Source organism: Parasteatoda tepidariorum, chromosome 10 (genome assembly GCF_043381705.1).
Source record: "Parasteatoda tepidariorum isolate YZ-2023 chromosome 10, CAS_Ptep_4.0, whole genome shotgun sequence".
NCBI lineage: Eukaryota > Metazoa > Arthropoda > Arachnida > Araneae > Theridiidae > Parasteatoda > Parasteatoda tepidariorum.
The window spans coordinates 68,577,063-68,601,704 of NC_092213.1; the positions used below are offsets into that span (position 1 = coordinate 68,577,063).

General features: G+C 26.1%; 1 protein-coding gene across 1 annotated transcript; it reads left to right on the forward strand.

Annotated features, from left to right (window-relative positions):
• Window positions 1-2,176: 2,176 nt before the first annotated feature.
• On the forward strand, window positions 2,177-23,832 carry LOC107447652 (fanconi-associated nuclease 1). Its single transcript, XM_043054313.2, has 15 exons — window positions 2,177-4,143; window positions 5,776-5,916; window positions 6,903-7,101; window positions 7,201-7,341; window positions 8,570-8,668; window positions 10,781-10,915; window positions 13,332-13,476; window positions 13,570-13,650; window positions 14,828-14,989; window positions 15,752-15,908; window positions 18,276-18,475; window positions 18,723-18,818; window positions 19,095-19,223; window positions 20,626-20,731; window positions 23,715-23,832. The coding sequence occupies exons 1-15, from the start codon at window positions 2,721-2,723 to the stop codon at window positions 23,741-23,743; spliced, it is 3,243 nt and encodes a 1,080-aa protein (XP_042910247.1). The 5' UTR covers window positions 2,177-2,720; the 3' UTR covers window positions 23,744-23,832.
• Window positions 23,833-24,642: the final 810 nt, after the last annotated feature.

A 24,642-nucleotide genomic window follows, 5' to 3' on the forward strand; every position in this document is an offset into this window, starting at 1 on the left:
AATATAAAGGTAGAAAAAAAACTTATATAAGCTTTAACATTTAGCATTAATTCAATGCCTTTATTTAAACTTTGATATTAAACTTTTTTTTAAATTTAATTACATGTTTGGAAGTTTAAATTATATTTTCAGATAGCTCTTTATTTTCTGAAGTTTTGAGAACTAAATGTTGAATTGCATTAGGGTTTCAGTATAATTGCTTAAAAACCCAATATAATTTAAACATTTGGTTGGATTCTTTCTTTGGCAATTTGATGAACTTGAATTATTGATTAGCAAGACATCATAGCTCAATCTTTTGGCTGAGTTAGTTTTTATTGACAAAGCATGATGGAGGAATATTGAAATTCTCATGTCTCAAATGATTCTTAAGCATGAGTATGTATACATTATTATTATTTATAGTATGTGTAGAGTTTGAAATTTTATTAGTTACACTAATACTTCATTACAATAAATATAAGTTTTCATTTTATTGTAAGGTATGATGCCTTGTTAAAAATGATTTTAACAGCTTTTTAAATGGATTTTATTATCAATGATAATTAAGCATTTATTTTTCTTGATATTTGGTCAAAATAAAGTTTTCTCTTCAATTATTGAAATGAAAATAAAAGCTTAACTATAATTTAGTTGTAAGAAAAGTAAATAGTTACAGTAAAGGAATTTACAATTTACTAAAAGTACCATTAAAACTAAAATAATAAAGCAGTGCAATTAATTCCAAATTGTGTAAATTTCATGCAAGAAAATAGCTTTTAATTATAGTTTTTTAATTTTCTTATAAATAAAATCAAGAGGTATAATAACAAAAATGCCAACTCAAAATAATTTTTTTAAAAAACTATTGTAGACGTATTTATTTTTCATACGGATGATTATTTAATCTAAAAACTTTTTATGTATTCCTTGATTTATGAATGTAATGATTTGACTTTACAATATTGGGACGTTTTTTTTATTTTTGAACGAAAAAAATCGCAATTTATTTTCTTTGAAAACTACAAACAAATAAAAAAATTTCAACAAAAAATACTTTATGATATTTGGTATTTTTCTTTGAAAGTTACTGTAGTAAATGTAAAAATACGAAATATTTAATAAAATAATATTTCGCACAGTCGCTTCGTATAAATAATTATATTTTTTAGCATTGATATCGTTGAAGACTCAACTTTTAAATATTATTTACATTCTATCGTTATGTTTCAAACATAAGCTCTTTGATAATTCTTTAAAAATATTTGAGAACAAAATTTTATATAAATGGTCACTAGATGGCGCGAGCATAGAGTACAGACTACAATGTTCAACTTCACCGTGACGCCCTCCAGGTGAAGTGATTCATCTTCCTCCTTTATGTCTATGCTCACTGCATACCATTCACACCTCTGATCATTAACTACTTTTGTGAAAATACTCATGGACTATTCTCACTACATGCATATCATTAACATCGGATCCTCCTCGGATGGATACTTGGAATGGATACTTGGCACAGCTACCGAGAGTTAAAACTGAATGGCAGAATAACCAATTCCTTGTTCATTTGATGAGACAACAGAACCATTTAAAGAGCCAACAACAACAATTTATGAGCTAAGATAATCATTTCATGAGCTAAAAGAACCATGATTTTTGCTGGTTACCAAAATCATGAGCTTGGGCTGATTCCACTTCAGGTTTGTTTTTCAGTCGGCCTAGGTCGAGCTGATAAAATTTTTTTTTTCAAGGCTGGTACTTTCCAACCTTCAACATTGCATTTGGCTTGGGGGGGGGGCTTTTTTAAGCTGAATTGTCAACAAGATCATAAAAATTATTATAAAGTGACAATATTTTTGATAAATCCTGATACCGATTGTTAAGACACGGTTCCCAGCAGATCATCGAAGTTAAACATCACTGGCTACGGTCAGTGTGCGGGTGGGTGACCCATTGGATCAGTCTGGGTAGGGACAGAGGTTGTGCGGTATTGGTCCTCGTTAAACTGTTCTACCGTAAAGTGCTCGACTTCGCGTGCAGGTCGATAAACTACCGACGCGGGGTGCCATTCCCTCTTCAGAGGATCAAAATTGTGATGGCATGTCTTCGAATCTTCCTCAGGGATGCTTCTCAGACCGTTGCCAATAGCCCATTGAGCAGCTCTAGTGTGACGCAAATGAACTACAGCAACAATGTATATGTCATGCATATGGCATGTGTAAAATTTATATAATAATAGATGTAAAGAACAGTACAACCAAAGGACAAATGAACCTGTTGTTGATTGTTCAATGATAAATATTAGAAATTTGCTGTTACTCAGTTAAAATCTGCTTATGACGTTGTTAAACGACCTTATTTCTTGATGGCTATGCCCTGGGGCTCCTTTCATCTGGATTGCATGTGTGTGATTCACATAAAGCGGGAACGATTCCTTAGAGAGTTTAGAAATTCTTATTTCTGTGTTAAAATCTAGTGAGATTGAGCTTGCTAAAAGTTAATAGCCGGAAACGGTAGTAATCATAATATAAATAAACAATAAACTGTTTTTTGTGCCGCTCTTTTGTTGTGAGGCATTTAATTAATTTTTTAAACAATATAGTTTCTTAATGTTGTAATATTAATAATTATTGTACGCTACGCTTAAAAAATATTCAAAATATACATCGTTTATTACTTTTTTTTAGTTTTATAATATTTTTTTAAAGTTAAGGTTATTTTGTATTGTTTTACAAGGGATGAAAAAGTCTAGCATTTTAGATTATTTTACGTGTCAGTCTGATATTACAAAAGTTAACTGCCCTGCTTGTAATCTAATTGTCTTTAAAACAAAATTAAATGAGCATTTAGATAATAATTGTTCTAGTGCAATATCTGAATATCAGCTTAAAAGTTCGCTTTCAAGTGAGAAAAGTAATCCTAATCACATTAAAAAAACTAAAACATCGAGCAGGCTTAATTTAAAAACTCAACGGAAAAAACCGTCAAAACCTGCTACTGCAGAAAAAATATCTAACCAAACTGTACTAAGTGATTTGGATGATGAAGTTGTATTCTTAAATGAGGTGCCGACATCAATAAATGCCCGTAAAAAAATCGGAAATGATTTGAATGCCAAACCATTAGTTTCCTCATTTCCAGTCAAAAGAAATTCAAAATTAAAGATCAAGTCAAATGAAAAAATAAAAAGTACTGAACATACATCATCTTCTAAACATAGTTATGAAATTACTTCACGTCATAAAACCACCTTAAAGAGTAATTCTAAAAGGTCTGGTAACGTATCTAAATCTAACCGTTCAGCAAAACTCGTCAAATCAGAAACTCATGACAATGCTATGATCAAAATACCTGCTTCTTGCTCTCAGGAGAACAATAATGAGTTCAACAATGATGTCTCATATATGAGCTCTTGTCCAGCTTCTCTTTCAGAATCATCTGTAATGAATAATAATGAGTTAAGCAATGACAGCTTTCAGAATTTAAAAAAAACCACATTAAAGAGAAATTCTAAAAGATCCAGTAATTTATCTACTAAATTTAATAGACCAACAAAGCTTATTAAATTAGAAACTGAGATTGAAGTTCATGTTGCATGTGATAAGAATTATAATGTTGCAGTTCAAGTATCAACATCTTGTTCTCAGGGAAACAATGACGAGTTGAACAATGATGTCGTATATCTGAATTCTGAAGTGAGCTCTTGTCAAATCTCTGCTCCTTTAAGATCGTCTCAATGTATTAATAATGAGTTGAACAATGATAGCTGTCCAAATTTTGAAGTGCACTCTCGCAAGACTTTTTCTCCTTTAAGTAAAAATATGAAAACTGAGAAAACATTATCTACTGAAAATGAGAATAATAATTCTATAGATATGCATGAAAAGATAGAAAAAAGTAATTTTAAAAATGAAAATGTATCACTTGAAGTGAATAAAGAATTAGATGATGTTAAACAATGTTTAGATGACATGAGTGCATTTTCTGAGTTATCAGATAGTAATGAAAAAGAAGAGCCTGAATCTACAAAGCAAACTTATACACCCTATTACATCGCCAATTTTAGACATATTTTACATTGTGTTTTAAATGTAGATGATAATAAAATTCTTTTTAATGAAGAAGATATGAATTTTGTGAATGCTTTTAATTCCATATCAGGTATATGTTTGAGTTTTTTTTCATTGCATTTAATATAAATATTAATATAACATTGTTTATTTATCCCTGGTTATTAATGAATAAATGTAAGCCATGTGTATTTATAGTTAGTTGAAATTGCTTTTTTAGATTAAATTTAATTATTGTGTTTAACTTTTCAATTTTTTAGGTAATTTTAATTTTTAATCATTTCTGCCTAAATTATATAAATGAATTTTATAGTGTTTTAAACAAGTTCTACAGTAAACGTCTAAAGTATTACATTTCTATGTTGTGTGCTATTGCGATTATAGTTAGAACTTTGCTTGTAAAATTTTTGTTCTCAATCTATCATTCTTTATAAAGATTTGTTTTTAATTGTATTATTTCTCAATGCATTATTTGAAATTTCTTGTTATCACTCTGAAATAGCTTTATTAAAAATTTCTAAAATTTCATTAATAGTTTCATTAATAATTAAAATTTCATAACCAGTTTGGTTCCCCTCGCAAACTTGCTGCTTTGAGGTTTTTTATTGTATGGTTTAATAATATGGTAATGTCACTAAGTATTAAAAAAAACTTTGATGCAAAACATTTGAGATTCTTAACTTTTTATTTTCTGTCTAAAAATACTGTGAAATACTGAAAAAATACTTAGTGAACCAAAATTACAAAAATTTTAAAAGTTAAGGGCATCAGCCTAATATTTAGCACACCACTTTCAACCATTTGTCACACATCCTATTAAAGGTAAAAATAGTGATTTTACTAGAATATCAGATGCTTTAAAAATTCCACATAAATAAAAATAATTTATTATTAAAAAAAATGTATAGGTAAATCATAATATTCTTTAAGTAAGTGCCAACTTAAATTACAGTGAAAACATTAGAAATTTTGAAACTATTAATACTTTAAAAATTTATTTAATTTTTTTTTCGAACTCTAATATTGTTTTAAAATTATTTAATATTTACAGAATCTATAGCCTCTGTTTCTTTTGTCTAACCTATTTATCAAACTTCAAAAATATTTTAAAATAAAAAACAATTTCATAAGTAATAATTATTTTTTTTAACTGAATTTGTCATAATTACTTTTAAAAAATTGGTGCGTGTAAGTTTTTACTAAAATATGAATGGTTTTTTTTTAATATGTTCTGTACTTTTTTAAAAGGCAGCACTCTAACCCTTTATCATTTACAAAAAAATTAAACACTGTCAACTTAGTCAGAGAAATACCCTCAATTTTTGTGATTTCTTATTTTGTAAATTTACATTAAAAGAAACTGCTTTCTTTCATCATCGATATCACATTACACCTATTATTGTCTGTTCTTTGTTTTGATTTTCTGTTTTTTATTCCAAATTAAACAAAGCATTTTCATTTACATTCATATAATTTTTAGTTTTTTTCCCATTCATATTTTAAATTTTATTTACATAATTTAGATAAATAGAAAATAAGACAATTTTATTCATTACCTTCAACTGCTCATTGATCTTTAAATATGGTATGATTATTGAAATTTTTTATGTTTGTTTTTATCATATGTTTATTGATTCATAATACATATAAAACATATTTTCATTAAAAGTGAGCAACATTATATTATTTGTCTTTCTGATATTTGTAATCTTTTACATTTTAGATACTTCTCAAAAATTGTATGTTCGGCTATTCCAAAGAAAATATAAATGGTTAAGATGTGATAAAATTAATTATCCTGATATTACTACCAATGCATTCCTATGTTTAGAGGAGCTTTCTAAAGCTTGTCTAGTTGATTCAAGTAATTAATTTTGTGTTCTTTAGAATAGTAACTGTACACCTTTTTTTTATTTAAAAAGATTATTCAAATTTGTCCTATTCTGGAAAAGATATTTTGTAGATATAAATTTAGATAATTGTTTTTTCCCTTTATTTTATTTTACTTTATAATATAGATATATACTCATTGCTATAAAAATTAGCATACCTAGAAAGAGTTGTCAGAATGAAGTGAAATTTCATGCAGGGAAGTACATCATTGATATGAGTAAGTGATTAAAAAATCAAAGCAAAATGATGATTTGTTGCCAGAAAAAATACAAATAAGTACCCCTTAAGCGACCTCTAGCATGAATGCAGGATGTGATTTGCTCATGCATTATTGAGGCGTACTAGTTCTTTATGATGTTCTGCGGCATCATATTCCATTGTTGCTGTGAAGACACCACTAAATCAACTAAGTTCGAAGGTTCGGCTTTTTGCTGTCCATAATTGGTTCCGATATGCTGACTCATTGACAAATCATTTCAGATATGATGGCTCATTGATCAAACAGGCCAGGGAATGTTGATAATGTGACAAAGGCATATCTGTGACACTCTTTGTGTGAGGCGAAGCATTCTCTTGTTGAAAATTGCTGAGCGGGATCCCTGCCTGCTATGCATTTGGCTAAAGGATTTCACAAGTGTAACTTTTGACAGTCACGGTACCATGAATCATTATAAGGTATGGTTTTGTGTCGTATGCGATCCAGCTGTAGAAGTGGTGTGCTACTGTGTAGCATAAGCAGGATTGAGGCTTTCATCAAGTAGCCTCCCCTACGTACATGATAGTCTTGACTGCCAATTAACAACAATTTTGCTTTGATTTTTTAATCTCATATCAATGTTGTACTTGCGTATGTAAAATTGCATTTTATTCTTACGACTCTCTCTAGGTGGGCTATTTTTATGGTGATAATGACTAATATACACAAGTTTCCATTTTTTTTTTACTTATATTTTTCAGGCATCAGTGATATGGATTTAGAGACTGCACTAAATCTCTTGTCTTTGCCTGAGGCTAAATGTTTGGCAAAACATTTTAATTTCAATTCTGCAAAAAATAAAGAAGAGATAAAATCTATGCTTATCAAACATAGTAAACAGCACAAATCAGTGTTCTTTATGAATGATAAAAATGGCATTGAAAAGATGATTCTAAAAAAGTGTGTGTTCATTTAATATCTTTACTTATGATTATTGCTCTTCCTAAAATGCGAAAATCAAGCTTAGATTCCTGACATTTAGCTTACTGTGTTTTCTAGGATTAAGCAAACAATAGGACCTTGTTACAGGTTGTCACTTTTACCAAAGAAGCTTTTTACAAGAATATTAATGCTTTTCAACCTTACGTTGTTGTCTGAAGATGATGATGATTCTGCTGCAGGAGGTCAACAACAGCAACTGTAAAGCCTTTTATTTTTTCTGTTTAATGTAACTAAAAAATATAAATTTAATTTTATTTTATTTTTAATTAGCTAAAAAGTTTTTTTAATTGATTTTTTTGTGTGGTTATTTTAACTAGCTGAATCAACTTTCTAAGTTAAATTTCTGACGGTGTTTTGTTGTTACAGTAGAACTCCAATCAGCTGATATTTATCATATGACATCCAAACCTCTTTCATAAGCTTTCAGACATAGACATTTTATTACTATTATAACAAGGACTGTCTAATTAGTGTTTCATTTTTGGACCTTTTCTCGTTAAACTTCACATTCAATTCAATCAAGTTATTGCTTTGATGGCAGTTATGATATTTGGCTGCTATAGAACTGCAAATAAACTAAAAAGAAAAATGCATCCGTGATTTTATTTTCATGATTTTGCCCTGTTATTTATTATAAAAACATATAACAGATGTATGGTCTCTTGATAAACGTTTTTATATCAGCTTATTACTTAATTTTGCTCATAGTTTTATAGCTTGATTTTTTATATATGTAAGAAGTAAACTCCCGTAAATGTCTCCCGATTACTCATCGATTTTGATTTTATGACATAATTCTGTCCCATACAAGGGATTAGGACTACCGATTTCTGACCAATTTTTCTCTGAACCAATCCATATATCTATTCTTTAATTTTATTGATTAGTTTTAATAAGAAATAGCTTTTTAAAGTTTTTATATATATATATATTCTTTTTTACTTTGATATTTCATTTTGCATCAAAATATTATAGAAACAAACATAATAATTATAAACAAATATAAAATAAATAAAATTGTTTTTGAAGAAACATTGAAAATTTTTTTTTTATAATATTTATTATTATTTTTTGTTAAAGAAGCTTCATTTAACATAAATAAAAAAAAAAAGCAATCATACATGCTTACTGAGGCATGTATGATTAAATTTTTTTATTTTATAACTAAAATAAACAAATTACAATCAAATTATCTCAATCTAAAAGAACTTTCAAATTTATATAAACTAAAATGGATTTTGAGGATAAAAACTGTTTTATAGTGACTTTGTTTCTTTCCAAAAAGACTTTCATAAAATTCAAATCACTTGTTGAGAGATGCTTTTTGTCACCACCAGTAAAATATTTTAAAATTGATTGTGCTGTTTTAAAATTAAATACGTTTAAGGTGTTGTTTAGTATTCATTGATCTCATTTTAATTTTCAGACTTACTCTTCTACAAGTAAATAAAGGTGAACTAGTTTTTCCTGAGTATAAATGCACCAAAGAAATTGCTATTTTTGCAAATAGAGATGAACTTATTAGGTATTGATATCTTTATTTTTCAATTAATAATTAGTTGGCAAGGCAAAGCCATGACCTGCTAATGGTGACACAAAGTACCCATTTTGGCCTTTAAATAAATTATTGTTATCTATAGTGTGATCTTAGCCCGAGATATAGTTTATTAATCATATACCTGTATGGTGTAGAATAATGCTTTATTAGTTAGTGAAACGCTCGTGTCCTCTTATGTTTTATTTTCTGTAGTTTCTTAATTAATATCTTTCAGTCTTAGTGTCTTGAAGTTTTAACCATGGAGTTTTATACAATTTGAAATTCAAATACTTCCATAACAAGGGTTGAAACTAAAATACCACTCTAAATCTATTTGCTGTACTTAAAATAAATGTTTCAACAAAACATAAAAAATAAAATACAAGCCAAATACCTTTCTTATAATTCAACTTGAAATGATTTGTTATCAGGTAGCAGCAACTTTTTAAAAGATTGTTTTTAATTACCAGCAATTTGTGGCTAATTATTTGTGTCTTTTTTGCCACACGGTAAAAGTTCTAACAAATACTGGAACTCTTAGAAGTTCCACTTTATTACATCACTCTATATTAAATGTTCGCAATGAAGATTTGATAATGCATAAACTCTTTATTACTGTCAGTAAATATTCAACTCATAAGTGAAACATATGATTTATCAGTATCAAATAAATGTTTGCTCATGGGCATTAGATTCAATAAGAATCCTCTAATATTTCTGCCCTTAAACTATTCTTTAATACTCATAAATATGCATCTCACAACTAAAAAATAGTACAGTACAAATTCTCACAAATCTGAATACTTGAAAATAACTTATCTTAAAACAACAAACCATCACCCATAGTCTCTATTTATATTCAATATCATTTAAATCGATGTTTCAAAGATCAGTAAATTAAGAATAAAAGCTAAATTCTTACTTTATGTAAGTAAATTTCAAGTGTCTGTTTATTCATATAGTTTTTAAATTTTTTGATTTTTATGAGTTTTACTCAAATAACGAATTTAAAAATTATTTTTATGTTGAAGTTTCAGAACAGGTATGACAAAATTTAAGGTAACTTCATGAAATGTCGTTAGATGATGAAAAGAGCTAATGCTATTTTAGATTTTCTTTTTTGCCTTTATTTAATTTTTTAAATTCATAATTGTTTTTCAGCTTTATTTTAAAATTGTTATTAAGCATCAATTTATTTATGTATTTTTTGGTATAAAAACCATTATCACCTTTTTCTTTTTACTTCTAAGAATATCCGTAGCTATGTGTTTCTGAAAGTATTGTTTGAGAAATAGGTGTAGTGGATAAGGCAAATTGCTATATTAAGTTCTATTTTGATGAACAGATTCCAGCATGATTGTGTTCAGTTTCTATATTTATTAAATTATGGATTGCTTGGCTTCAGTTTTATTCCCAAAAATTTTTTTGAGAGTGATTTTACTCTTTTGAGGAGTAATACTTAAAATAGAGGAGTGAGCTTCAAATTGGAGATTTCATTTATAAATTACTGCCATTTTACTGCTCAGATTAAATGACTAATTGATTGTGCTAAGTAAACACTTTCAAGAACTATTGAATTAAATATCTATATTGTTCTTTTGTGTTTATTTTTTCAATATATTGTCTACAGTTTCATTTTAAAATTAAAATTAATCATTATCCTCATTTAATATGTTTTTTTAATATAAGAACCAGAATCAGTCTTTCCTTTTTGTCCATAGCGATGTGTTTTTAAAAGTATTGTATGGAAGTAGGTGCTGTGGATATGGGAAATCGCTAACATTAAGTTTTACTATTATAAACAGATTCCATCCTGAATTATTTACTTTCTGTATTTCTTCAAATATTATAAATGACTTGGTTATAATTTTATCTAAAAAAATTTTAATGAGAGATTTATTTAAATTTGAACCGTGAGCTTCAAGTTAAAAATTGCATTTATAAATTAGTGCCATTTTATAAAACACATTATATGACATATTAATTATTCTAAGTAAACACTTTCAGGAACTAGTGCTTTATTATATGTTATGCAGTTATAATTATGCAGTTTTTCAATTAGTTTACCCAATTAATATTAAAATATCTACTATATTTCAGGTATGCAGAAGCTCGGCAGTTAGAAACTGATATTCTTGTTGCAGTTGAACATAAGAAATTCGAAAGAGCAAAAGAATTATTTATTGAAGCAAAAGAAGAATATGAAGACCAGTTATCAAGAGATTATATTGAAAGGTATTGATATTTGAAAATTCATGCATGGTTTTTGTTTAACTAAATGGTTCATATCTGTAAACATGTTTCAATACATTTGTTGGCATCAGAGCTTCCAACTTGATTTTTTCTTTTTTTGGTAGAAGCAAAATTCAAATTTTATTTAACTTTTGGTTTAGTAAATTTAGTTTGGAATGGTTTTGCCTGCCCTGCATATAAACAGTTGAAAAATCTGTGTTTAAAAAAGCCACTTTGCTTTAATATTTTTACCTTTAAAGTGTTGTTAAATTTTAAAAAAAAGTTGTAAAATTTAATGTTTATTGAAATTATTTATGGGTTGTGCAACATGCTCTACCAATTTATAAAATATTTTGCTGTAGAATGCTAACAATTTGATAAATATTCTAGAGTTAGTATTTTTACTTAATAAATTTTTAACTCCTGGGAGGATTTTTGTTAAATATAATGAAGTGAATATAAATACATATCATATGAACCTTATTTCTTGCTTTCTTACACTAAATGTTGACTCCAAAATGAATATTTAATACATAAAATTTCATTATAGTTTCTGAAGCCTTTATACATATGATTTTTTAGCCAAAGTAACAACTTTTGTTTACTAAAAGGAAAATAGTGTTGCATAATTTTGGAAATTAAATTAAAGAAAAATATGAAATATTAAGTGAACAACAAAATTTATATTTATCATCCAGTATATAAGATATTTCTGTTCATTATAAAACTGTAGAATGGTTTTAACTATCTTATTTATTCATTTTATACATTACTATAAGTATGTTTTATAACTTATTAAGATCATATTTAATGGTAAATAAATATAATAATAACACAATACTAAAAACTTATGCATACTCTAGAATAAAATATACTTAATTTTTTTTAAATTTCATATTTCTATTAAGCTACATTTGCAGTACTCAACTTCTGACCTTTAGTAGCCTAAAAAATAATTTTAAAAAAAAATCTGGTGTTACTCAATTTTAAAAATTTAGATTTTAAAACCTAGATTAAGAAAAACTAATGTGTTTTTTATAATAGATTAAAGTTATATCAATAAATGCTATAATGAAAAAATATAAAAACTTATAAAATAGAACAGAATGTAGTTGAAAATAAATCCTTACATATTTCAATAAAACAAAGTAAAACTACAAACAAACTACAGTTTGCAATATTCAACTTAGGACTAAAATCCAAAAAATTCCCCATCGTTTAATTTTTATTTATTATAATAATAATAAAAATAGCGTTTATCAGTTTTCTTCTGTTAAAGAAATGTGTGACTTGTAGTAAATTGATATTAAATTTAATAGATACAATAACAATCGATTAAAAAATGTCTATACCAGAATAAATTGTTCCACATATCCACTAAGCTATGATTGTAATACTTATTTTGTAACCTGTTGTGAAACAATTGCCAATTTATTTAAATATATGAAGAAAATCATGCTTTAGTCAGCTTTATACATTTGAGAAATAATGCTTTTCTTTTATTCAGAAAATTGTTGGTATGAAAGTAAATTCTAGATGAATTTATATGCAAATTCTAGTTACATTCTTAGTAGCCGAATTTACTGAGTCAATCATAGTTCAAATTTGTCTTTGATTCCTTTAAGACAATTATTTCAGTAAATACATTTAATTTAATATCTAAATGTAAAATTCGTAGAAGTATAAAGACAAGTAATAAGAGTAATTAAAAAAGTAATTATAATAAGTAATAATTATTGAATTATTTTATAAGATTATTTATGTTGCTATAAATTTATATTATTTTATTTAGAATTTTATATTGCAATACTTTGAAAAAATTTGCATAAATCATGATATAGCTCTTGAACCACTTTGAAAAAAATTTTTCTTCTTCAATATTTATTGTTTTTATTTTTTTATTTTTATGAAATTTAATTTAAAGAGAGTGATTTAAGAATTTTTGAAATTACTCTTTAGCTAAATATCTGCAGACTACTGTTTTGGTTTTAGATTTAAAAGTGTTTAGATAGTTTAGTAAATTTTTGCTTATGAGATTATAAGATTTTTTTTTTTTTCAAATTTCATAAGGAAAAAATTCTTCTTTATCTTTCATCAAGGATGAAAGAGAAATCTTTTATTTTCCCTTTGAGGAAAAATAATCTGCCAATTCTCTGTTAATAACTGCCATGCTGAAAGGTTTCTACTATAAAAAAAAGTTTTTTTTGCGAACAATGTTTTAAAAACAAATACAAAAAAAATTCCTTGTTTTCTGAAACTATTTTATAGTGTAATTTTATTGTAAAGTTTAAAGAGAAAATTGAAATTCATCATTATTTTACTTTACCTACTGAATTATCGTGTGGTAAATTTATGCATGTTGTTTCTTTTTCTTTAAACCATTTCATTATTATTATTTTTTATTTTAATCTTTCAATAGATCTTCATCTTTACCTATTTTTCTGAAAAGATATACTCCTTATCATGTTTATATTCGCTGCATGACTCAGGGTGTTGAAATTCTGCAAAGGTTAAGACAGTATAAAGAAGCTGTTTCTTTATTGCGCATGCTATTGCATCAAAATGTAAGAATTTTTTATTCAATCGACTTTTAAAAAAAAAAATCCTACTTTGACTCTATTTTTAGAATTATTAACATCATTTTTTGTAACTTTTAGGTATTTTGTCAGGATTACAAAGGCCGGTGGTACGATAGGTTAGCTTTAAATTTGGAGCAACATTTAAAAAAGCCCCAAGAAGTAAGAAAACATAAATTAAATATTTTATTTTAAGAATTATATAAGGTATATAATGAATGACAAATAGGATGATTAAAAAGTTTTAGTGTGATTACCCTTGATCCAGGCTTGATGGATTTAAGTCTGTTCTTTTATTGATATCCCTAATGACTTTACAGGCAATATGCAAAATTAGAATTGCATTCTTTCTAAGTTTACTTTGCAAAATTTATGCTTACTTCAAAAATTTCTAAAGCTAAATTTGGAAGGCTAAATATAATTAACAATACACACAAAACAATTATCTGCATGGGTGAGTTGTACATATAAATGTTTACAATTGTTAGAGTCATAATCAAAATTACTTTATTTTACAATGAACATTGGAATAATTAAAAATAACATCATTAATAAGAATGCATCACACATGATTAAAAGTGCATAAATGTAAACAATTTTTTCAATTGACTTCAAGAAACTAATGTTATTATTATTATTAATTGGTTAATCATACACTTGTTAATTCATAACAGTATTAGTATCCTTTTAAAATAGCAGATTATATAACAATTGCATATTACTAGAGCAGTGACTAGTTGAAGATTTTTATATTATTTTTGTTTATTTAGCTGGATAATTATTAACTATATAATTAATATATAATTAATTGCTGGATTATTATATAATTAATTTCTGGATTAAAATAAAATTCCATCAGATTTTAAATATTGGAAGATTGATTTGCGGAACATATCAATGAAATTTTTTATCAAATTTGAATACTCTTTAATATTATAATGTCAAATCAAATTAAATATTAATAATAGTTTAAAATGCTTTGTATGCAAATAAGTTCTGAAATTTTATGTTTCAGAGTTTGTCGAATTTCTCAAAGATTGTAAAACTTACACATTAAATGATTTAAAATGAAACACCCGATAATTCTTTTTAAGGTATTAGAATTTTTTTTTGTAATAATGTTAAAATTAGTGGATAAATGTAATTGCAATGCAGAGATATTGTTAAAGAAAAATATACAACAACTCTTTAATCTAATTTCAGTTGAAAATAAAATGCAATTTTAAATTTCAAAGATAATAAATTTTTGTACCTTATCTGTTTAAAAAAAATATTGGACATTTGCTTTACTTCTATTAACAATTCATTATTAAATATAAATTTATTCTTTTATTTATAGGCTCTTAAGGAAATACAAAATGCCCTATCAGATAAAAATGTTAGAAAGGGATACAGGTACTCTTTACTTATACGAGCCTTGAGACTAACAAAGTCATTAGATGATGAAGATGATTTTAAAAAGCAAGTTCTGAGGGAAGCAGATGTCATTGAAGCTCCTAAAGTAACACAAATGTTTTCTTTCATCACAGTTTTTTGATATTTTCCCCCCTTACTTCATTAATTACTTTGTGGCGGATCACACATATTAGTGAACTAAAGCTTATGTTTGTTTTTTTGGATTCTTAGAATTTATATGCTAATCTTATCCCCCTTTTTTTAAGCCTTTCTATTTAATTGACTATTTATAGATCAATGTTTTTCAACTTGACTTACACAGATTTGTTAAATTTATCAATGTTTTATTGTGGAGCAGTAAGTTTAGTAATTTAGACTACTTACATAATTTTTATGTATACAAAATTATGGAAATTTTTTTTGACCAGTTTGTTTCTAATTATTTAAATACTCTTTTGTTCGGGAAATGTTTTGAGCATAAACCTATTTAAATATAATTAAAATTTATGTTATTAATTATGTAACCGAAACGAAATTATGTAACCATGTGTAATAACGAAATTATGTAACCATGTGTATGTAGCCAAAGAAAAAGGTAAATACAAAATAAATAAAAAGGAAATCCTTTTGTTTATAAGTAGGGAAAAAAGGTATGTTTTGTTATTGATATTCGCAAATAATAATAAATTTAACCGTAAATGTGCGAGCGGTTGAGAAATAATGCTATAAATAATAAGTAAACCTTGTGGTAATGACGTTTTTTTTAAAAATTTTGTAATTGCGGTTTCATAATGACTTCTGACTCCGTTTATTTTGTTATCCAATATGTTCATATAAAAATATGTTCTAATGTTTATAAAAATTTCAGGTTATCATAAAAGGGCGATTATGTCCTCGTTCTATACTTGGACGGAGACACGTTTTTATATCTTCCTCAAGTGTCTGCTCTAATGAAGATGAAGTTACTATTTTGAACGTTGAGCAACTTACTTTAGAACATTACAAAGAAGATGGTTATCCCGAAGGTAAAATTTCCATTTCAATTTTATTCTACATTGTAATCAATTATTCCAAGTAACTCAGTGAAAATATAAATGATGTAGGACCATATAGAATATTTATTAAAACTTCTTAAAACACCATACACAGAATGATACAGCTACTTGTTTTGGAAAGGATGAACTTCATTACACCAGGTAAAGGAATGTAATGAAAAATAAGGATAGTTAGAAAATAAATGGCGAAAAACTCAACAATAAATGAAGGAGAATAAAAAGTGCCAATATTAGGTGGGGTAAAAAAGGGGGTGAGCACAAATCTTAAAAATAAGATTACTTAAACAAGCTTCTTCAAAAAGTAGATAAAAATTGAGAGCCGATTGTTTCATTTGTATAACGCTTTTACTCATAAAAGTAACTAAATTCTATAAAAAAAATTACATTCAGATTGCAGTATTCATTGCAAATAGCATAGCTGTATACTTTTGTGTTTGGTATTTTTCGAAATTTTAATAAATATTCTATGTGTTTCACGCCATTTTTTATTTTTTCTATGTAGGGCAATGCTTGTTTTATGATATCTTCTTATGTTGATGGATTATGTTCAAACCTCAAAACTTAATCTTAAGAACTAATTCATGAAATCATTCTAGAAAAGTCTTTAAAAATTGAATTTCAAGGCTACAAATATTCTTCAGAAATAAATTTTTTTTTTTTAGTGATCTAAACTATTCTCTAAAATGAAGATCACCGAGAAGTATAAATGAATTTGGCAATAATTGCTTTTTCATCTATTATAGGTTTAATAAATGTGTATCAAATTCAAATTATTTTGTGTTACTTGCTTTAGAGATATTTATGTTTTACTGTATATTTTTATTCATATAGTTATTTTTTTTTCTTTCTTTGCATAAAAAAACGTTTAAATAATTTTCATTTCAATAGTTTTAACTGCATTTTGTTTCATTATATATACTTGTTTAATAAAAGATTATTGCTAATATGATATTCTTAACTTTAAATTATGGTAGAACTTTGAATTGTTAGCGCAGTCCATTGTATTTCAAAACTGTCTTATACGAAAGTTAACAGGTATCAATACAGAATTTTTTTACCAAAATCTTGTTTTAAGAATTTTGTGAAAAATAGTATACAATTTTTTTTTTGTTGCCAAAGACTGAGATCCTACTTATACAAAATATATATATTTATGAAAAAATAATAATAATTTTTAAAAAAAATTAAAAAATTCTACAACAATGTGTAAACTTTTCAAAACAGACGAGTTGAATTAACCTTAACTTCTAAATTAAAAAGATAAGTTAAAAACTTGACTGAAAAAACATGTTTAATTAAAATATTCCTTTTCAAGAATCTTTGAATCAGTTATGTTTCTTTAAAAGTGATATTATCACTTCATGCTTTTGTATTTGTGTAATTTCATGTTAATATCAAATAGTTTACAGTCTATGTAAAATGTTTATATTGCTGTAAATGTATGTAAAGTACACAGTAATAAAATTTTCAAATTGCTATAATAAAAGATGAACTGAAAAATTTATAGCTCTTAATTTTTTTTTTTACTTTGCTCTTCTATAGTTAATATATTGTATATCAGTGTATCAGTCTACTTTTCAATTCTACTCTCAAAATTTTATGAAAATCAAGGGGTTTACTTATACATTGGCAATAAATTTGGCCATTTGTAAATTGAGAAATATCACTTCATTATAAACAAGGAGATAGGTATGAATAACTATTGTATCAATTTACTCTTTTGAAAAACTATTTTTAATATGTAATATGCAATTAATTTTTCATTTTCCTTCATATAATTTCTTTACTTATAAAGCTTTTTTCAGCAACCGTACTTTACGTTACATTCAGAAAATAAAATTAAGAATAAGAATAGTATAATTTATTCAGAGTATTTCAAAATATATAACACAATGCAAACTTTTAAAGCTCACCATAAACTACAAATTTGAAAATTCCAGAACATCATCTGGGTTAGATTTAATATTGTTAGCAGTGTTTTAGTCAACTCTGCTCTGCAGTCAGTGTCATCTCTGCAACAGATTCTAATTCATCCCCACAAAAATAGTCTTCATCCCTATCAAAAGAATTCCTAATTCCACTCTTTTTAAAAGATTTTACAATGAAATAGAAATTTTCATACTTTGGTTTTTGTAGTGGTCGACTTATACATCCTATATACCTAAAATTTACTATTTTGTAATCAATAACATAGATCCGACTTATATTCCAGGATATACAGTAATTGTACAGTTTTATCCTTTAATATAGCGTAGCAGAATATTGCGATATTAAGGATCATGATGGATTGTTTTCTTCCCAATTTCACAAGTTTGTTGAATACATTTACTTTTGCAGGTATTCATGGTGAAGGTTCTACTTTTATATCCCTCTATGCGCTTCTGTTTTGGGATATAATTTATGATGGCAGCATACCTGATGTATTTATTTGTCCATATCAGACCCATCCATTAGACCTTAATACAGACTTATTTTTCCTGAATCGTGAGAAACAAATAACTTCCCATTTAGAAGCTTTAAAAAATGCTTCAAATGAAGTAAGTTTATGTGTTTTTTTAACTGTTTTTAAAATATTAATTGAACTAAAATTAATATTTTTGTTACTTTATTGAACCCTATTAAAATATGTTGTTAATTGTTCCACTTTTACCCACTCCAACATTTTCATTAAATAATGTACTTACAAAACTACATTTTTTTAAAACATTTTTATGCTTTTTATTTCACAAATGAATGTAAGATTGTGTAAATATTAAATATAGATTTTTTTTTTAAATTCCTTAGGACTTGAAAGAAATAGTGAAAACTACATGGGAAAATCATCATGGTAAAGCCTCTCTTGTGTCATGGGATCACTTTGTAGATTTAGAATATGTTCAGGTAATGCAATTTCTGAAGAGCTCCTTTTTAAATGTGTTGGAATATATTTATGTTCACATTGCTTTTTTATATTGTCCCTGAATAATTTGATTTTTTAATAATTATATTTTAAAATGAATCAGTTAATATTAATCAGTACCTATTTTTGTTAAATAAAACAAATACAGATAATTTTTTAAAATTTATGTTTTTTACTAGTTTTGATAATATTTTGTTCTTATTTTAAATTTTAAAACCAATTATTACTTTTTAAAAAAAAATAACCTATTTATTTAGGGACTAGTTGTTTGCTTAGGAAGTCATATTCTGTGTGGAATCTGTGAAAGATTAGCTAAAGATTTTAGATTCACAAGAAGTGGAGTTCCAGATTTAGTAGTTTGGAATCCTGAAACTTTGAAAGTTAAAGTAAGTTATGTTTGGGTAAAACATTAATCTGCTCATATTTAGTAAGGATTTTATTCTAGCTGATCGCTTGGCTTCTAGTGAATAATGTCTAAAATCTCTCTACACTGAATGTAAATATTTTTTTATTTTATTTATTTAGAACAAAAAAATAGCGTCTCATTTGAATTGAAGATTACCAATCTGAGATTCGTTGGAGATATTATTTGTAACTTCTGTTGCATCAAGTATTCTATTTTAACTTTTCATTTCAATATTAATATTTATAAATTTTGATTATTGAATTGTGATCCTTTATTGTTGGTTAGTTTTTATTTAATTTATATAATTACTTAAAAATTAATTAATGCAATAAAGCCTTATTTTTTTATCCATTGTGAACATTTAATAATGTCAGGTGCTTGGAACCTTAAATTAATATACTACAGTATTGGTAGCAAAGAAACCACAATTTGAGATAAATTTTTTTTTTTTTTTAAGTTATTAATGAAGAACCAAATAAATTTTAAGCCTTTACATATATTTATTTATTTCTGAGACTCTAGTTGCAAATAAAAATATTTTTTGTGTTTTTTTTAATTATAAAAGAACAGTCTAATAGCTACTATAATAATCTGCTAAATTCTCAAAGTTATATATATATTTTTTAAATATTAAATACAAAAAAAGTAGTTTGAAATTTTTTTCAATCATATTCAAAGATTTATTAATAATTAAACTAAAGAAATTTCAATGAGGAAATACTGTTTTTCTAAGATGTAAATAATTGCAAACAAGTGCAAATTTGAAGAAGTATTATTTGGAAGTGCGCCATATTTGAACATTTTATCTTTAACGCAAAAAAAGACACCAGTGTCTGATGCTGTATTTCATAACCAAAAATTTATAAAATGCCAAATGTAATATTTTTGACTTATTTTGATCTAAATTAATACAAAATACTGAAAAAAGTTTGAAAAATATGTTTAATGAAAAATCTGTATCAAAGGGTAAATACTAAAGATTTAATTCAATTTGTTTAGATTATTTTGTGTTTAAAATTTTTGCAATGAAAAATAACAAGACATGCAAATATTCTGAGAGGCATTTATAGATTTTGAGGTTTTTTCAAGAAAGTCTATAATGTTTCTAAAATTAAATAGCTAATGCTAAAAGCTAATGCTTAAATTAAAAGCTAATGCTAAAAACAATTTTTAAAGTTTGAAAATTTGTTGCAAGACGATAATAACCTGAGGAAAGTATTAATATGAGAAAGTCTCGAAACAAAATAAGAAAAAACATTATGAAAGCTTTTATTGTTATGTTTAAAAATATTTGTATCACAATCAGATTTTTCATTATTATTTTCTTTTTTACTATTGTCATTGACAGTTTTGATTGATTTCTTAAAAACAATATTTTTTAGATTGTTGAAGTAAAAGGACCAGGTGATAAACTTTCATCCAAACAGATTCTATGGCTTGATTATCTAATTAAATTAGGAGCAGACGCAGAAGTTTGTTTAGTTGAGGGTAATTTATTTTATTGTTTTTAAGCTTGTTATCTTCAAACAGTCTGTAATATACAAAATACATTTCATAAGAACATGTCTTCGTTGTTGTGTAAAGCTTGCTAAATTTATTTTTAAAAGCTTAGTTAGCCTATTAACAGCTTCTCATAAACTCAGTTCTGATTAAGATCTTTTTGTTTTATTAAACAACTATTGGTTATTTTCTGAAGATGATAATTATCTGTTTTCTAGTTATATCTATTTATTCATTAAAGATGCAATTTGTGCAAATTTTTGCAATAAGCTTAAAAAACAAAATACAAAATAATATTTAGCCTAATACTTTAAATGAGGGTAGGATGTATTTTTAAAAACTGATTGTGTAAGTTTCTGTGAAACAACAGCCTCTACACTGATTTCTTATGAAAACTGATTTAAACTTAAATTTCCCCAGAGAGCAATTTCTTTTTGTTTTCTGTTGCATGAGTTTCTTCAATGAATCATGGATATTTTCGAATCTGCAATTGGTTTCTCTCTGCAACTTACAGTTTCATGCAATTTAGTAATATATTCTTAACCAGAATTTTTTAAATTTAATTTAATTTTTAAATTTAGTTTAATTTTTAAATTTAATTTAGTTTTAAATTTAATTTTTAAATTTAATTTAGTTTTAAATTTAATTTTTAAATTTAATTTAATTTTAAATTAAATTTTTAAATTTAATTTAGTTTTAAATTTAATTTTTAAATTTAATTCAGTTTTAAATTTAATTTTTAAATTTCTTTTGAGGAAATGCATGGGTGCCACTCTTCAGTACTCAGGGCACAAATCAGTCTTGAGAAAAAGGCAGGGGTCTAAATTTAGCTCTCCAATCAACATCTATTTTAAATTCGTTTTCTAAATTATTTTTTCACACAAATTTTTCTCATTTTTTTTCTCAGAAAACTGTAACTAATATTTCCTGTTTTAAATAAATTAGAAAATCACCATTTTTTCATAATTATTTCTGTATCCCCCTCTTGATGTTTCAAAATATTGGAAAAAATGTTAAATTAAAGGCCTGTTTACACGGTCCAAGTTCTTGATTTCGAGAAATTGGATGATTCATCGATACTATATAAGTTCTTGAATGTCACTGATTTGTCGGAAGAAAAGCTTGTGCATGCACGTTGCTCATATTCAACAATCTTACTTACATGAGTTTAAAATTACTAAATAAAATCATAATAATACAAATAGATTGTAACAGATTAATTTATTTGTATTAAAGTATACAAAAACAGACAACAAAATGAAATAATCTGATGCCTGCTTGTTTGATGTCACAAAACCGAAGACGCTAATTGGTTAAGGGAGAAAAAACTTGGATGGAAAATAGAACATGCTCTACTATCGTCCAAGGACTTGGACCAAGTACTTGGATGATCGTTTACACAATCTAAGTTCAAAGCAAAACAAGTTTCCAACAATATCAATCAATCTTCGTCCAAGAACTTGGATCCTCTAAACAGGCTTTAACACTGGCTTTTTTAAAGAAATTTATAGAGGTAGGATAAAAAATTAATGATGAAGTGAAAAATAAGTTGAGATATGTATGGCTTCAAGGTATTTATATAGTGATTATTGTAAAATGATAAACTAAGTTAACTGATATATTTATTTTGCTTATTGTAAAAATAGGCTAATAAAATGAAGAAGAAATATTTTCTTTTAAGAGAAAATAAACAAGTCACTAATATAAGATATGAGCCATTCTTGTGAAAAGGTATATTTTGCAGTTAGTGAGCTATTAATTTCTAAAAATGCTGCTAAACAACGCTGGACTGTGACAATTAGTCAAAAAAATGGGTTAATATTTGTGGCACCCTTAAATGTTCCCACTTCTCTCTAATGTAAAGCGTGGTAAAGAAATAAATGATAATACATTTTAGCTCATTATGGTATACACTAGGATCATAGGTTTTTTGTCTTGTCTGTTATTTTTAGAGGAGCAGATAAATGTATGCATGTAAACCTATTTCTTGATAAACTTGTACATTCAGTTAAAAAACAAACTTATAACAAAAATAAACTGTAAATTTTTATCTGTAGAAACAAAACTAAATTCAGATTTGAAATCACCACACCTAAATTAGGTAAATTCAAGTACTTTTATAAATGCAACAAAAATAAAAATTGTTCCACGTGCCTTATAGCTTCTCAGTCTATAGTTTTCTTTAAAAAAAATTAAATCATTCATTGTGACCTGACAAACAAATGTCAAAAAACTTATAAATAACTATGATATATATGTAACATAAAAAGTTCAGTTAATCTTTTTGTGTTAGTTATTTTCTGACTATCCTTTTCTTTTATTTTATTTTATTTATCTAATCGAAACACTTTCTCGCACTTTTAAAAAGCCACATCCTGTTCTTAAATCTATTTTTGGCTCAAGTATGCATAATTAAAAGCAAGATATTTTTTCCTTTTCTCTCTGTGGGAATCGCTTGATCTATTTGATAAACAAATTGCAATTACTAAGATTTCCCTCTGTCCCTAAATTGAAACATTTTACGGATTTACTTTGCAAGATTTTTCCTTACATATAATAAAGAAACACAACTTTTTGTGTTCACTTTTATGACTGCTCTCTGTCAAATAATTAATAAATAAATTTTTTACCCTCCTTCCCTGCCTAAGACCTGTTTTAATCCTTCCACTCGGCAACGACGTTATATATATATATGTATATATTTTTTTACAACAAATATGTGAATTGTGTTAGTAAGGGAACTTTTGCAATACTGATATATTTGTGCTAATATTTTTTCAAATAAATTTATAAATAAATAACTAAATAAATAAATACTGGTTTGATAAAGTTTTGAATGTTTGAGTTGATAATTGCAACAATATGCATTACATAAAGTGCCACGAGATGATATGTTGAGTTGGTGTACATATGATTCTTCTTTTGATTTTAATGCACAATAATAAATTAATTTTTCTTCTTACTTTTTTAGCTGAAGCCTCAAAGAAACTCAGGAAATGAAGCAGTTTACTTTGTTATTAAATGCCTTTAGTTTTTATAAATGAGATATTTTATCTTTATTTTTTTCAATAAAAAGAATAATTCATACATTTCTATGTTTTATTTATTTATTTTTGTGTGTGTTTTGAATTAACTAACTTAATTTTAAAATTTATAATTAAAATAGTCGTCAGACTATTGACTATTCAATTCCTGACTATTCAGTAAAGTTCTTAAAAAATGGAAAGTGGTAACTAACATTCAAAGAAGATTTTTTTTGATATTTAGGAAACAGTACAAAAACTCAGCTTAAGGCATCCCTGCTTAACCCCTTAACCTCCAAAACTCTCAGATTCATTTTTTTAAAGAGATAAAAACTGATAATTCAATTAGCTCATTTTTTAGATTTATTTTGGTGGAAAAAAACACATTTGTGTTCGCCTAAAGACAGGAGTAGGACAAAAATATGGAAACACCAGTATATTAACTATGTAAAGAATATTTCTTTTAACAACAAATGCTTTGTAAGATTTTACACGGCAAAACTGTCAACACGATTCGAACGATTTTGCTTGGATGTTTTAAAATAGTGTCATTTTTAACCCTGCAAAGTCTGCATCAACCAAATTGATTCGAGGAAGTTAAAAGCTTATTTCTTTCTCCAATACCAGTATTAATTTCAAAAGTATTCTTATAAGTATGGAAATCTCACAGAATGATTTCAAAATTTCTGGTATTAACATTATGCGGTCTGCATATATTTAGTGATAAGTTTACAATGTAACTGGTTCCATGTAACTTGCTCCGCTTTGTAAAATAGTATTTTCTAGTGGTAGCGAAATTTAAGTTACTTTTTAGTTTAGTATTTTTCATTGTAAGTAATTTTTTCACCACTAAATATCAAAAATTATAAGTATGAT